The 17,023-nt window shown below is 38.7% G+C and overlaps 1 protein-coding gene across 1 annotated transcript in view; it reads right to left on the bottom strand.

Moving 5' to 3' along the window:
* The window catches only part of Kif24 (kinesin family member 24), a 50,941-nt gene that overhangs the window by 17,207 nt on the left and 16,711 nt on the right, over positions 1–17,023 (bottom strand). Inside the window, exons 3-6 of the mRNA XM_070008947.1 lie at positions 16,336–16,519; positions 9,775–9,872; positions 5,494–5,709; positions 2,511–2,598 (exon numbers count right to left, since the gene is read on the bottom strand). Coding sequence (XP_069865048.1) covers positions 2,511–2,598; positions 5,494–5,709; positions 9,775–9,872; positions 16,336–16,519 — 586 coding nt within the window. The remainder of the gene's footprint in view (positions 1–2,510; positions 2,599–5,493; positions 5,710–9,774; positions 9,873–16,335; positions 16,520–17,023) is intronic.

Here is a 17,023-nt window from a genome sequence, read left to right on the forward strand (position 1 = left end):
TTGGAAAACAGTATAGTAGTTTGTCCAAATATATGACCCAATAATTCCACTTCTAGGCATACACCCAAGAAAACTGAAAATATATATCTCCACATAAACTTTTATACTTGATATTCATAGCAACATTATTTATAGTGACCAAAAATGGAAACAACTCAAATGTCCACCTCATAAATAAATGTGGCATATCCATACAATGAGACATAAATCAGCCATAAAATGGAACTTCCATAAAAGGAAATACTGATGCCTGCTACAACATGGATGAACCTTGAAAACTGCTAAGCAAAAGAATCCAGAGACAAAAAGTTATATATTGTTCTGCTTATGATATACCAAACTAGGCAAAGTCATTTAGAAAGAAATCAGTGGTTGCCACACATTTGCAAGAGAAATAGAGTGATTACTAATGAGGGTTTCCTATGGGGGTGATATAAACTTCTGAGATTAATGGCAGTGATTGTACAATTTTATGAATATGCTTTAACAATTTTTGAATCTTATATTTTAAAAGGCTGTATATGCTTGGAGTTGTAGTGCATATCTATAATCTTAGCATGTGGGAGGCTGAAGCAGGACATTTGCAAGTTTGAGGCCAGCCTAAGCTGTAATACCTTGTCTCAAAATTAAAAAAAAAAATTAAAAAGGTGACTTATGCTATGTGAAGTATATCTTAAAGTATTTTAGCTGGGAATGTGGCTCAGTAGTAGAGTGCTTGCCTAGCGTACATGAACCCCTGGGTTCAATTCCTCAGTACCACATAAACAGAAAAAGCCAAAATTGGAACTGTGCTCAAGTGGTAGAGTGCTAGCCTTGAGCAAAAGAACCTCAGGGACAGTGCCCAGGCCCCTGAGTTCAAGCCCCAAGATAGGCAAAAAAAAAAAAAAATCATATTTCAAAACCCACTTATGTATTTTAGAAAGGTGAAATTTATGGTATGTGAACTATATTTCAATTTTAAGATAATTATAATGCCCATACCTAGGGCCTACATTGGGATTCTTTTTTTTTTTTTTTGCTTAAAAAAATTTTATGCCAGCACTGGGACTTGAACCAAGGCTTGGCTGTCCCATAGCTTTTTCTACTCAAGATGGATGATCTACCGCTTGAGCCACACTTCCGCTTCCTGCAATGTTTTATTTCTTGATCTGGGTATTTGATTCTAAGGTAACTGTTTCTTTATACTATACATATTTAGGTCTCATGTATTTTTCTGAATAGTGCTATTTTTCACAATAAAAATAATTAGATAAGTTTTGGACAAGAAAAAATACCTGTGGTTTAATGTAAAACCAGGATTATAGGGGGATGTAGCTCAATGGTAGAGCATTTGCCTAACATGTGCAAGACTCTGGGTTTGATTTACAATAAACACACACAAACACATAAACAAATATGCACACGCACACACACACACACACACACACACACACACACACACACACACACACACACACACACACACACACTCTCTCTCTCTCTCTCTCTCTCTCTCTCTTCAGGGTTGAAGACCATTCAAGGAAGGTTCACCAATATATATTTCTACAAAAGTTAATAAATGCCTAGACTACCCCTATAAGCAAAAAAATTAAAATAAAACCTAACTATGACCAGTTGATGAAATATGTGTGCAGTATTGAGGATAGTATGTTAGAAAATGCTTTAGGGCTGGGAAGGTGGCTCAGTGGTACAGCGCTTGGCTTGTATGCATGAGGCCCTGGGTTCGATTCCTCAGCACCACATAAGCAAAAAAAAGCTGGAAGTGGCGCTGTGGCTCAAGTGGTAGAGTGCTAGCCTTGAGCTGAAGAGCTGAGGGACAGTGCCCAGACCCAGAGTTCAGGCCCCATGACCGGACCCCCCCCAAAAAAAATGCTTTATTCTCTACCTTTTTATATATTTCAGTAGTGTTCAGATTTCATAATGAGCAAGTATTACTTCTATTGTCTTAAAATGAGAAGTTTTAATAAAAGATGATTTTTTTTGTTTTTTAAAATGTTTTTTATTGTTGAAATACTGTACAGAGGGGTTATAGTTACATGAGTAAGGTTAAAAGATAATTTTTAAATTCCTTTGGAAACATACACAAAATTACTAATAAAACCAGTTTCTTCAGACAAAGGGCATGGAGGGAATTTCTATTATACCCTTTGAATTTTGAGCCCTTGTGAAACTATTAGTTATTAAAATCTTTATATTTAAGTAAGAACATTTATGTTCTAGAGCTCAGTGCCACAAAAAAAATCCAAAAAACAAAAAAACCCATAATAGCAGCCTTTAAAACTTGGGCTATGTTTTAGCTTCTCTCTCATGCCCCACCTCCACTCTATTTACCCTGTGGGGAAATAAGCTCTGTTCTCAAGAGAAGACTGGTGTTTCCCAAATGTGAAGTGATCTGCTTGTCACACCCTTTATCTAGATCTGAGGCCATCACACTTGCTGGGCAACAAAATGAATTCCTTCCCTGAACTTAGGCTCCATAGGGGTGTAATGAAGAGATAAGAAGCAATTACCTCTAAGAGGAACTCCACACTGTCCACCTGGAGCTCCCGAAGTCCCACTATCTGTACCACGTGCTTGCTATCTTCTCTGGCAAAGAGCCTGCAGATGCAAAAATAAGGTTTGTGTAACAGTATTGCAGTAATAAACATAGTGCTTGCTTCCCTAGAAACCATTCTACCAGTCTGCCATCTGGATGGGATGAATACCCTTCCCCCCCACCTCCAATCCTCTCCTCCTGACTTCATTCTTAGACTTCAGTGATGGTCTTTGATTTTTGTAAACAAAATTAGAACAGCCCATTAACTCAAGCCTATGCCAATTAGTGGATGGCATACTCCTGGCTACCATGATTGGTTTAGAAAGATCTTTGCTATCCAACTAAAAATGTGCTGGTTTCTGTTTGTTTCTCTCTGCAAAGAGAAAGCATGTGGTCTTGGGAGCAGTAGCAGCCATTGTGTATCTACAAAGAGAACTAGCTTCAGGAAGCTAACACCTTACAAGTAGAGAGAGATAAAGAAATTGGGTGTCTATAACATCTCTGAGCTTCTGGAGTAAACTAACGCTGAAGCTTGACTGCCCTCTAGGCTTTCCAGTTATTTGGGTCAATGATTTCCTTAATTGTAAGTGCCAGTGTTACTGGGGTTATCTTTTATTTGCAACTGAAGGAGTCTGGATACATCATCTTCTCGTCTCCTTTCCTTTTTTTCTCTTTCTCTCTCTCTTTGAGACAACATCTTGCTATGTAGCCCAGGCTAGCCTCAAACTTGTGATTTTCCTACCTCAAACCCCCAAGTGTTAGGATTACAAGTGTGAACCACCATGTCCAGCTCTGGTACATCTTCTAGAGGTGCAAGGAAAAACTCACGCTAATAAGAACACAAGGCCCTGAGTTCAAGCCTCACTACTGGTATCCCCCCAGACTTAGCAAACATACTTTGATAAAGTCCCATTATTATAGAAAATATTTTATTAAAATTGTAAGAGCAAACATAAGAAAGGGTACTATCAGTAAACGAATATTTAGAAGCCTAGGAAAGGTAGGAAACAAAAAAATCACATTAAGCAATTACTCAGATTTTTTTTTTTGGGGGGGGGGTCCGGTCGTGGGGCCTGAACGCTGTCCCTCAGCTCTTCAGCTCAAGGCTAGCGCTCTATCACTTGAGCCACAGCGCCACTTCCGGCTTTTTTCATTTTGCTTATGTGGTGCTGAGGAATTGAACCCAGGGACTCAAGCATGCAAGGCGAGCGCTCTACCACTGAGCCATCTTCCCAGCCCTCAGATATTTTTTGAAAAAACAACAAAGCCACACCCATAATCTAAGACACTTGCAGAGTGTCAGTCTTTGTTGTGATTCTGAGAAAAGCTTCAAACACAGGAGTTAGTAATTACTCATCCCTCTAGCTACAATTAAAAAAAATACAAACATATAGGACACAGAGGTCAATAATTTGGTAATCCACTAATGAACTTCATCCACAAACAGCTGAATATCTGTCTCTTCACCCGAAGAAACAAGAGAGAGGAGTGGGGGGGGGGGGGGGGAGAGAAACAACAGTAATGGCTTTTGTTTTCATGCCAAATGTTCTTTAAAGGAAGTGACCATTAAGATCAGAAAGGATGGGGCTGGAAAGGTAGCTCAGTGGTAGAGCGCTTGCCTTGCATGCATGAGGCCCTGGGTTCGATTCCTCAGCACCACATAAGCAGAAAAAGAAAAAAGCTGGAAGTGGTGCTGTGGCTCAAGTGGTAGAATGCTAGCCTTGAGCGGAGGGACAGCACCCAGGCCCAGAGTTCAGGCCCCACAACCAGACCCGAGAAGGCTTTAAAAAAATTGTTTTTTGAAGAAGTGGCGCTGTAGCTCAAGTGGTAGAGCGCTCGCCTTGAGCTGAAGAGCTGAGGGACAGCGCCCAGGCCCAGAGTTCAAGCCCCACAACTGACAAAAAAAAAAAAAAAAAAAAAAAAAAAAAAAAAAAAAAATTGTTTTTTGAGACAGGGTCTTGAGATGTAGCTTAGGCTAGACTGAAACCCCATGTAGTTTAGGCTGACCTTGAACTCAAAGTCCTCCTGCCTCAGCTTTCTGAGTGCTAGGGTTACAAGCAGGTTCCATGTGCAAGGGTGTTTTTTTTTTGTCAGTCATGGGGCTTGAACTCGGGGCTTGGGCGCTTTCTCTGTGTTCTTCAGCTCAAGGTGAGCGCTCTACCACTTGAGCCACAACACCACTTCTGGTTTTCTGGTGGTTTACTGGGGATAAAAGTCTCATGGACTTTCCTGTCCGGGCTGGCTTTGAACCGCCATCCTCAGATCTCAGCCTCCTGAGTAGCTAGGATTACAGGTGTGAGCCACCAGCATCTGGCAAGAGTTTTTTTTTTAAACATTATGAAATCTCCCTTTTCACTGGGCTAGTCCACAGGATAATTCTCTAAGCCCACTTGCTAGCTTCTTTAATTATGCTGTATAATATCTTAGTATCCCTCTATGATGGTGCTGCCATATCATGGTCTCCCTACTAAACTAGAACTGTTTGCCTATCCCATTCTACTGCTTGCCTAGAACACACAGAACTTGAACATCACATTAGGCAGCTTTATAGAGGTTTGAACGTCTTGTGGAGATGAGTAAGGAGTTTTCCACATGCCTCAGGTCTGGATCAATGTGTTAGGACAATATTAAAGGGGAAGAGAAGTAGGAAACATTATTTATACTTCTTCCATTATACTTAATCAAAGGAAGAAATTTAAATACATGTTGATTTTTTTGGCTTCCTTTTCATAGAAAAAAGGGAAAGTCCTTTGATAGACATTAGGACATTTTGTATTTAAAATATTAATAGGAGGTTAATTTACTTTTTTCTCTAGTTGAGTTGACTACATGAATCCCATGCAGGAGACTCTCATTTCACCAACACTAATGCACCTAAGCCCATGTGATTGAAGTGATTCTGTGGAGTTCTGGAACAATAGTGAACAGATTTACAGCTTCCCACTCATATCCGCTACCTTTTTCTTCTATTTAGGAGGTCATAAAGCTGTCCACAGTAAATTTCATAGAAGCTGATCCATACAAAGAGGTGTCTTCTTGGCTGAGACACTTCTAGTTGTCTGAATATATCTTTGGCAGCCAGAGCATACAGTCCTGGGTTCTGTTGAGTTCCTATCATGGTGTAGGTCTTTCCAGCACCTGTTTGTCCATATGCAAAGCAAGTAGCATTGCCTCTGAGAAAAGAATAACACGAATCACATATACATATTTAAGATACTAATTTACATACTGATTTTGTTTTTTGAGGGGTGGAGAGTAGCATTAGAGTCTGACCTTAATCTTACACTTACTAGGGAAGTACTCTACCTCTGAACCATGCCTTCAGGCCTTTTTTGCCTTCATTATTTTTTGAGATAGGGTCTTATTTCCTGCCAGAGCTCAAATCTGGACCTTGATTCTCCTATTTTTAACTTCCCATTGTAGCTGGTACAATCGGTGTGTACTATCATGCCCAACTTCTTCCACTGAGATGGAGTCTCATGAACTTTTCTGCCTGAACTGGCCTGGAGCCAGCACAAAACAAGGAGTCTCTGCCCTGATGCAAAGCCCTGAGTTCAAACCCCAGTATTCCTCCATACCCCCCCACGAAAGAACCACTTGTTCAACAGGAATTTACCAAATTCCCACCCCATACTAGTTGCTTTAACAAATCCTAGAGAAGATTTCAATTTAATCTGGAAAGATATATTTGGTAAAAGAAGTAATAGAGAATTAAAACAAATGTAGTAATTGAATATCATATGATAAATAGGATGGTAGCGACTACTCACATGAAAGAGCAAGTTTATATAAAAGTAAATGTAAGCAAAGCATTGGAGGAAGGACTTATGAGAATAAGGCACTGGGCTAGGCCTTGAAGGGAGAAGCTAAGAAGGCACAGAGCCTCAAGCAGAGGGCACACCAGCACAGTAAATTTGGTGCATCAGGCATTCCAAGTCTTGACTGAAAAAGTTTTTAGCCAGGTGCCTGTAATTCTAGCAACTCATGGGGCTGAGATCTGAGGATTGAGGTTCGATGCCAGGTGGAGCAGGAAAGTCTAATCTCCAATTAACCACAATAAAAGCTGGACATGGAGATATGGCTCAAGTGGTAGTGCACTAGTGTTGAGCAAAAGAAGCTGAGAGAGAGCCCAGGCCCTGAGTTCAAGCTTCAGGATCAACAAAACATACACATTACAGACATACTGATATACAGACACAAAGACAGACAGATACACACACATACACACAGAGTAAATAAATAAACAAAATAAAACTTGTTTCTTTTCTCTCCTTGCTAATGGCCTTAGGAAAAAAAATCATTTTACTTCTGTTTGGGCCTAGGCTTTCTCTTTCCATTCTTTTGTTTTTTGAGAGAGGGATGGTGAGTTGGGATGGGAAAGACAGACTCCCTATATAGTTCATGTTGGCTTCAAACCTCCTGACTGCTGGATTTGTAAGTGTTTGTTACTACACATGGCCTGAATTTTTACTTCTGTCAGTAAAGTAAGAAGTTACTTCCTTTTCCTAATGTCCTATGATTATAAGTAACAATCACTATTCTCGCATGTCAGTATAGAAGTGGTATAGAAGAGGCAGGAGACTAAAATGTCGATCACAGTTTAAGAGGAGAGCATGAATGAAGTTTTGAGTTCAAGCCCCTCTGGCTGGGAGGGTGGCTTAGTGGTAGAGTGCTTGCATGCATGAGGCCCTGGGTTCAATTCCTCAGCACCACATAAGCAATAAAGAAAAAACGCCGGAAGTGGTGCTGTGACTCCAGTGGTAGAGCGCTAGCCTTGAGCTGAAGAGCTGAGGGACAGTGCCCAGGCCCAGAGTTCAGGCCCCACAAACGCCCCCCCCAAAACACACACACACACACACACACACACACACACACACACACACACACACACACACACACACACACACACACACACACACACACACACACACACACACACACACACACACACACACACACGCCGGGCGCTGATGGTTCACGCCTGTAATCCTAGCTACTCAGGAGGCTGAGATCTGAGGATCGTGGTTCAAAGCCAGCCCGGGCAGGAGAGACCGTGAGACTCCTGTCTCCAATAACCACCAGAAAAATCGGAAGTGGCGCTGTAGCTCAAGTGGTAGAGCGCTCGCCTTGAGCTGAAGAGCTGAGGGACAGCGCCCAGGCCCAGAGTTCAAGCCCCACGGCCGACCAAAAAAAAAAAAGAGTTCAAGCCCCTCTACCATCATAAAAAAGAAAATATTCATACATATTTATTCACAACACCCCCAAACTGGAAACCACCCAAATATCTGTCAATAGGAGAGTGGATAAACAAATTGTAGTATATTCATAGGAGGTACTTTTTTTCTTCAGCAACAAAAATTATAGATATATGCAAATATATGCACTAATATAAAATTATGCTAAACCAAAGAAACCAGGCATAAATGAATGTGTTGTAAGAATCCTATTTCTACAACATTTTAGAAAAGGCAAAAATTATTGACTGTAACAAGCCGGTGGTTGCATAAAACCTTGAGGTATCTGGGTGCTGGTGGCTCATGCCTGTAATCCTACTCAGGAGGCTGAGATCTGAGGATCCCTATTCAAAGCCAGCCCGGGCAGGAAAGTCCAAGAGACTCTTATCTCCAATAAACCACCAGCAAACCAGAAATGGTTCTGTGGCTCCAGTGGTAGAGCGCTAGCCTTGAACTGAAGAACTGAGGGACAGCGCCCAGGCCCAGAGTTCAAGCCCCACAATCGACGAAAAACAACAACAAAAAACAACCTTCAGGCCATGAGGTAGAATAGAGACTTAATAAAAGGGAACACAAGAGATTTTCTGGGATGATGGATTTATTGTACATCTTATTCAAGTATAAGTCACTTGTATATACTAAATACTATGTGTCTTAGTATATGTAAATAATCCCTCTACTTTAAAAAAATTACCAATTTCAAGCTCCATAACTGACAGAAAAAAAAAAAGAAAATAAAAAAAATTACCAAAAAAATGGTTAAGGTTGGAACGTAGCTCAATGGAAGGAGAACTTTCTTAGTATGTAAAGTAGTAGTTTATGCCCTAGGTTCAATATCCAGCAACACCGAGTAACTTAATATAGGAAGGAAGGAAGGCAGGAAAGAAGGAAGGAAGGGAAGGAGAAAGTAAAGGAGAAACGGAAGGAAGGAAGGAAGGAAGGAAGGAAGGAAGGAAGGAAGGAAGGAAGGAAGGAAGGAAGGAAGGAAAAGTTGAAATTCTTTGGAATCAGCAACTCTAGCAGGATGTTTTTCATTTTGTTCTAGTACATGGTACATTTTAAATGTACAAATAGCTTTAGTACTTTTCCTGTCCCATTTAATGTTTAAATATGGATAATTATTTCCAAGAAGAATATATCTATGAATATTTAGTAAGTGCTGGGTACCGGTGGCTCATGCCTGTAATTCTAGCTATTCAGGAGGCTGAGAGCTGAGGATTGCAGTTTGAAGCCAGTCCAGGCAGGAAAGTCCATGAGACTCTTACATCCAATAAATTCAGAAAAAGACAGAAATGGCACTGTGGCTCGAGTGAGAGAGCACTACTTGAGCACAGAGAGGCTCACGGACACAGCCCGGGAGGCCCTGAGTTTATTAAGCCCCAGGACCAGGAAAAAAAAAGTGACATTCACTTATGTATCCTAATGAAAAAATTGTAGCCAGAATACATAATTCCTATCATCAGACTTCAGGCTAGTACAGCCATTTAACCTTTGAATTGAAGAGTGATAAAAATTTTGACAGCTTATACTTTGCAAATAAAGTGTCATCAGTGTCAAAGGAAATTTTGATATAATTATGTGTGTGTGTGTGTGTGTGTGTGTGTGTGTGTGTGTATGCTGGTAATAGGGCTTGAACTACTCAAAGCTAGTGCTCTACCACTTGAACCCCAACTTCAGGCTTTTTTGCTGGTTAACTGGAGTTAAAGAGTCTCATGGACTTTCCTGCCCATGCTGACTTTGAACCATGATCCTCAGATCTCAGCCACCTGAGTAGTCAGGGTTACAGGTGTGAGTCACTGGTGCTTGGCTGCTGTAAATATCTGAATGTGTGCCAACATCTATAAATTGAGACTCTGCATCTTTTTAAAGTGTAATTTAAATTCATTAGATCAAAACACAAATTCATGTTTAACTCAGAAGAACAGAAGAAAGGATAATAACATTTACAAAGGAATTTGGTTCATAGAAAATAAAAAAGCAAAAGCAGCAAATAATTTTTCTCACCCACTGAAAACATGCTGAATGAGTGGGTGCGCAGTCTTCATGTACACATCCCAATTGGTGCAAGCCTCACCAAAGACTTCATCAAAGTAAAAAACATGCTGAAAAATAAATGGGATTTTCTTCACCACTATTCTAGTTAACACGTTAAAATCTTAAACACATTTCTAAACAATAGTAACTATGATAATTCAGACAAGTATTCAGTTAACTATTAAAAGATAGAGCTTTTGTTTACTTGAGAACTCTATAGCTATGCTATTAAAATGCATACAATTTTTGCTCTTTTCTTGTGTGAGAGCTGTTCCTAGGGCTTGAACTCTGGGTCTGGGTGCTGTCTGCTGTCCCTGAGCTTTTTTGCTCATGGCTAGCACTTTACCACTTGAGCCACAGCAAGATATAACCTATATGGAAATCCTCCCTTAAAATTCCCCCAGATTTTCAAACATATTAGCCTTACCTCGTCTACAAGTGTAGGCCTTACAGAATTCAGTTCCTCTCCCAGACCTGGGGAGGAGGAATGGCTCATGGGTGTGTGTGTGTGTGTGTGCATGTGTGTATTACTGGGGTTTGAACTCAGGGACTCGTGCTTGATGGGCAACACTTTACTACTAGAATCATGCCTCCAACTCTCTGACTTCATTTGTTTTTCAGATTCAGACCTAAACTTTTGCTTGGGCAGTCTGGGGTGGGACAGTGATTTGCCTTTACCTTCTAAGTACCTAGGATTACAGGCATGCATACTACATCCCGTATTCTGTTGAGATAAGACACAGTTAACTTTTTGCCTGAGATAGTCTCAGACCAAGTCTTCCTCCTCTTTTTCTCAATTAGCTTGGATTACAAGTATGAGCCACCATGCCTAGCTAGGGTTGACTAACACTTGTACTCATCAATTTACTTCCCTTAGGAAAGAGCAAAAATTTCCAGGTACTGGTGGCTCATGCCTGTAATCCTAGCTATTCAGGAGGCTAGATCTGAGTATCAAGGTTTGAAGCCAGCCAAGGCAGAGAAGTCTGTGAGACTCTTATCTCTAATTAGCCACCAAAAAGCTAGTTCCATAAACATTTATTGCCCAGCTGGTAGAATGTATATTGCATTAGGCACTTGAAGGGGCCCAATGACCAATGACCATTGACTACAAGAAATAATTTAAAGAGAAGATATGTATCCAATTCACAGGGAAAAACTAATACTTCTTATGATTGGGAAAGATAATAGGAAAAAGATTATACTTAGACTTACCATAGGGGAAGAAGAGGAATTTGAGAGGAGAAGAAGGGAGGGAGGTAAGGAGGAAGAAGGCACAGGTAAAGTATGAACAGAGTCAAAAGCAGGAGGAATTAATTGCTTAATGTTTGAGGAAAAGCAGGAATTAAATGTGGTTCAAATACAAGATTCGGTTAGTTGACAAATAAGACACAGTTTATAATAATGAGTTAGGACTATGTCACAGAGGTCTTGGGACATCAGCCTTAAGACAGTTCACAGAATTCTCATAGTTAATTCATAAAGAGACAGTAAAGAATTTTGCGAAGGAGAAGAATAATCTGAGCCACTTCACTAGAAGATTAATCTGACCTCACAATTGAATGGATGGGGAATAGGGACACTAGTAATTCAACGGTGAGGTCAAAGAAGAGTCGTAATTAGGTGAGGACAATTGAAATACGGAGATGAAAAATTTGGCAACTGATTAGATGTGAGGAAAGAAAGGTTCCAAGATGCCTTCTAAATAAAAAAAATCATGGTTATTTGAAAAGAGATAGATAGGAGGCCCATTACATTTGAGTGTAGGAAGCATTAATTCAATAGCTATAATTATTTACATAAGTTAGAGGCTTATCATATTGGCAACCCAACTATATCCTAATAATTTCAAGCCTGACAGGGCTGGAAGCATTACAGCATAATTGCAGTCCATACACATAAGTGATAAGGTCCTATCTTCTGTCATATTTGGGACCCACTCTAGACTCACTCTAAATAGCTAGTTAATAGAGACAGATCTACAAAACGAGACTTCAGCCAGTTTATTATGGATTTATCTACTCCAGGTTCAACTCTTGTTTTGTGTACCATAACACTACATTAGGATGGAAATTTGTTAGGTTATCTGAGAAGAAACTGGGACCACAAAGCCAAGATTATCAGGTAGAGACAGTCTCTGAAAGTTAGGAGGTAAGAGAATAATAAATCTGTGCAGAATGATAAAGAGATGTGAACTTTTAGTGCTATAAAAAATGTGATTATGTTACTCAAAATGTAATGACCTCTGAAGCTGAGCTACAAATACATGAAGATTCATTATGCTTTTGGTTAGGCTTTAAAAGGGCAATAATAAGGATTTAAATGTATTAGAAAATCTGGTTTTAGTGATTATTATTTATATGTGGTCTCTAAGCAATGAAATTAATTTGTTTCAATATGTCAATTATTTTTATGATAAATGAGATCATATTAAATAATACATTTTTATTATTAAATATGAAATCAAAAGAAGGCAAAGAGAAGAAGGGAGGGAAGGAGCAAAGCGGGAAGAAGAGAGGGAGGGAGAGATAGGTAGATAGGGAGGTAGAACTCAAGTGTGCACTAACTGGTCTACCATGCCACCACAAAAAATGAAAAGTTATAGATATATTTGCCACTTCTCTAGAAAATTTAAAAAACAGAAATGAATGTAGGAATGTATATTTTTATTTCATTTCACTCAGAATAAGACAATTTTTTCTTATAAATGTTCATGAATAACTTTAGCTCTTTATTAAGCACCCCATAAAGCACTTATTAACAGAATTAATATCTTTCTTTTCAATAGGATTTAAATGCTGGCTTTTTTTTTGGACACATTATATACACTTGAACATTTTTTTTTTTTTTGGAATCCGGTTATAGGGCCTGAACTCTGGGCCTGGGTACTGTCCCTGAGCTCTTCAGCTCAAGGCTAGCACTTTACCACTGAGCCACCTTCCCAGCCCTCACTTGAACATATTTTATCACTGAGGTTGGAGTAACACCTAGTTTAGCCTTGATATGATCAGAGTTTCATAGTTTCTTATTTTCTTTTTCAAGTACAACTTTTACTGTAAAGATTCATCTTTACAGTATATATATAATTATAAAATTTCCTTACTGACTGAATTTTATTTTAAAATAAGTTTTTATCAGATTACAAAAGTACTGACATATGTTTATTTATTACCTGTGATAAGATATACTTAGAATGGATAGCACTGATTGCCTTCAAGGATGAGATGGGGTTAAAGGAGCACTTTTGCTTCATATCCTTTGGTACTATTTAATTCTAAAACAGGTGAACATACTTTGTTCAGAAGTTTTTACTTTTTATATAAAACTATCGCAAATTGCTGAAAATATTAAAAATATGAAAAGAAATAAAAACAAAGTCAAATTGTCTGTTAATTTTGCTACCCAGTGATAACCCTATTAACTCTCAGAATACAGCAGTATAATCTTTTTTTAATTTTTTAATAAGTTGGAAAGTAAGCTGGATTTGATGGCTCATATCTATATCCCCAGCTGCTCAGGAGGCAGAGTTCAGAAGGATTGAGTATGGATGCCAGCCCCAGCAAAACAGTTGCTGAGGCCTCCATCTTTACCAACAGCTGGGCATGGTAGTTTGTACCTCTTATCCTTGCTACAATGAGAAACTAAAATAGGGCCTAGGATTGTTTCCAGGCAGGTAGCAAGACTAATTTAAAAGTAATAAAATACAGTGGTAGGGTTGCACTTGCCTAACGAAAGTTCAGGCCTTGAATTCAACCTTTAGTACTACTAAAGCAAGCAAGCAATAACAAACAATATACTTCTCAGGTGATGAACATGAATTCATTTTTATCCATTGAACTTAAACCCCACAGGCCTTTTGTTAAGGCAGAAGAAAGAGGGAGAGAAGGAGGGAAGGGAGGGAGGGACGGCGGGAGGGAGGGAGGGAGGGAGAAAGGGAGGAAGGGAGAAAGAGAGGAAAGGAGGAAGGGAGGAAGGGAAAAGGGAGGGAGGAAGGAAGGGAAGAAGGGAGGGAAGGAGAAAAGGATGAGAGAAACTGAATAGACTAGGTGCTGCTAAGTGATAAAGTGCTTTCTTAGCTTGTGAGTCTCTGGATTCTATTCTTAGCATTGTGGGGAAGAGATTGATCAAAAATAAAGTTTTAGTTCTTTGTTTTTCACTTATTAATATAATAAATGTTAACAATTATAATATTTGCAAAGTAACAAGATTTGAAAAGGCTCCTACCATTTCAAAAAAACCTTTTGTTTTAGAGCTGGGATGTAGCTCAATGGCAAAGCACTTGCCTAGAAAGTGCAATGTGCTGGATTCGATCTCTAGTACCAAAAAAGAAAAGACCAAAAAAAGAAAAAAATAAAGAAAAGAAAAAGCATTGTTTTAATCCTTGATTAAGTTTAAAATAAAACCCAAAGAATCTAGAATCAATATTTAACAGCAAGTTTACTCTGAACCACTCTTTTCTTCTTTCTTTCTAGGGAAGGAAAAAAAAGAAAAAAAATCCTAACATTTTCATATTATAGCATTGACAGGTAAGGACTTTGACCTATGAGAGCAAAGGTCCAAAGTTCAAACAGCAGAGAAAATGCCATGGAAACTATGGGTATTCAATAAGTATTGATCTACGTAATGACAAAGAAGTAAGGTTATTGTGTTTGAGGATAATGGAAAAATACAAAAGATAAGATGATGCCTCCTTGAGGGAATTACTGTGACTGAAGCATCATTAAGAAAGTCTTGGGTAGATGATGATTGGATAGAGCTATTACTATAGCAGTAAGTAGCCATGGAACTAGATAGCAGTACAACTAATTGGTCATTTAGACCATCTTCAAAATAAATACCTCCCACTGAAACCTAATAGACTGTGCATTGATCAACAATCAATGAGGCTGTTAAAGTGATTGGGTTGGTTGTACAGTGGTCTAGTAATTTATTGCCTTACAAAGATGTGGTGGATTACTTTGAATGTCTCTGTGAAATCCAATTTTGGTAAACCAAAGGGAAAAAAGGAACAATACAAGTTCAACAGAGGGGGAAAGTTTTAACACTCTGACTGCAGCATTAGGAATTTATTCCAGTAAAGAGCTCAGTTGACTAAAGTGAATTGCCAGCTTGCTAGCTACTCAATACTTTTTTTTTTAACCTATCACTGGGTTTTGAGGCAAAAGCATGAAAGAATGGGGGAGAGAAGGAATGAGGGAGAAAAGGACTGAGGGAAAAATAAAGATGGTGAGGAGAACATATGAATGAATGAAAGAATGGTAATAAATAAACATTTCAAGGAGGCAGATTCAGAGTAACAGAAACTAAATTCCAAAAACTTAACATCTGGTGTATTATTTATCCTCTGTTTAAAGTGATTCACAACTGTTGTACAACTTAAGAAGTCTCTAGCATGATCGCTCCCACTGTGGAGTTTGCTGCTTCCCATGAGATTAAGGAGTTGTTGCAAGAGCACCTACTAGCTTGGAATAAATTATTTTCAATACCAGACTGATCCTCATAATCATTTTAGCAGGAGTGAACATTTTTAGCCTGAGCCAGTTTTTTTAAAACCCTTATATGTTACATGTCAAAATATATCTCTATATTTACTCTATATGTACAAAATGGCCTAATCAGAGCCCAATTTCCACCAATTACATTTAAGGTCAATATAGTTGAGAATCAACATAAACAATTGGAAGGCAATCTGGTGCTTTGTTGCTCAAAAAGATATTGCTCAACATTAAACACAAACCATACTCAAGAGCTAAGCATAGTAGTCACCCTTCTAATCCCAGCACTCAAGAGGCTAAGGCAGAATAATGAGTTTAAAGCCAGCTTGAGCTATGCAGCTACTCTCTGAAAGGTCTGAAAAGGACTCATGGTCAGCAGAGTGAGGTCACAATTTGAGATGTAGGCAAAAATGAAGAAAAACTATGTATCATCACTCTGGGGCACAGGTTTGGCAACTGATTCTGTCTACAACTACTTATTTGAATTCTTTTTATCCTCCCACCCTCCCCTTCTGCTGAATATGTGTAATTATATTCATATAAAGCATGCTAAATAGGGGCTGGGAGGGTGGCTCAGTGGTAAAGCACTTGTCTTGCATGTATGAGGCCCTGGGTTCGATTCCTCAGCACCCTATAAAAGCAAAGAGAAAAAAAAAAGCCAGAAGTGGCACTGTGGCTCAAGTGGTAGAGCACTAGCCTTGAGCTGAAGAGCTGAGGGACAGTGCCCAGGCCCAGAGTTCAGGCTCCATGACCGGACCCCCCCCAAAAAAAAAATAAATTAAAAAAAATAAAGCATGCTAAGTAAATGTATTATATGTGTTATGGAGAAGATTTTGTATATTCCACTGCACCGCATTTTTTTTTAACAAACAAAAGCTCAAGGTATTAATGATTTAATACAATGCCATATTAGGAATTAATATAAACACTCAAAACATAAAGTGGATTTTAGAATATGTATACTACCACTCAAACAAAAAGCAAAAAAATGGACATACTTGAGAATATTAATTCCAAACAAAAAAAGAAAACATTGTACCTGAAGAATATATTGTGTGAGGTCAACTGCTTCTTTCTTCTCATGCACAAGTAGTGTTTCTTTGTCTTCTACAGTAATAATATTAATTTCTCCACGACGAACCTCCCTTATACCCAGAGGGCGTTTTCGAACACAAACTCTGATTTTCTCCATCTCGGTCCAAGAATTCTCTGAGGTGTTCTGTCTGATACATGTTTGTAAGAAGACTTTTATTTTTAATAAGACAATAAGGTTTTTTAAGCAGTCAAGTATCAGAACATTGTATTCTATGCAAAGTATAATTTTTAAATTGCATATTAAAATGTCAGCAATGAGAAAGTTATTTTATTAGCAATCCAAATCCATACATAAGCCCAGCCCTTGCCCTGAAAAATAAAACAAACAAACAGAAACAAACACAACCTTTTGATCTAAGAGTGGTTTCTAGTGATGTATGCTCTTACTATCCCCAAAATTCAGTCTGGTTCTCAAAGTCTAATGTAATATGCTCTAAGGCCTTTACAAAACCCAAACCTGCATCTCTTGCTCTCTTTCAATCTAATTTTTCTTGAATGATTCTCATTTTTTGACCACGAATTGAAATTCTTTTTATCCTACTGTAGCTTACTAAAAAGCACCTTGAATCAGGCAGTAGGTTTCAATGTGCTTTTCCTCTAGTTCTTGATATATTCTACCCCTCCCTGTGTCC

Source organism: Dipodomys merriami, unplaced genomic scaffold (assembly GCF_024711535.1).
Source record: "Dipodomys merriami isolate MVZ:Mamm:240054 unplaced genomic scaffold, mDipMer1.0.p SCAF_11, whole genome shotgun sequence".
Classification (NCBI taxonomy): domain Eukaryota; kingdom Metazoa; phylum Chordata; class Mammalia; order Rodentia; family Heteromyidae; genus Dipodomys; species Dipodomys merriami.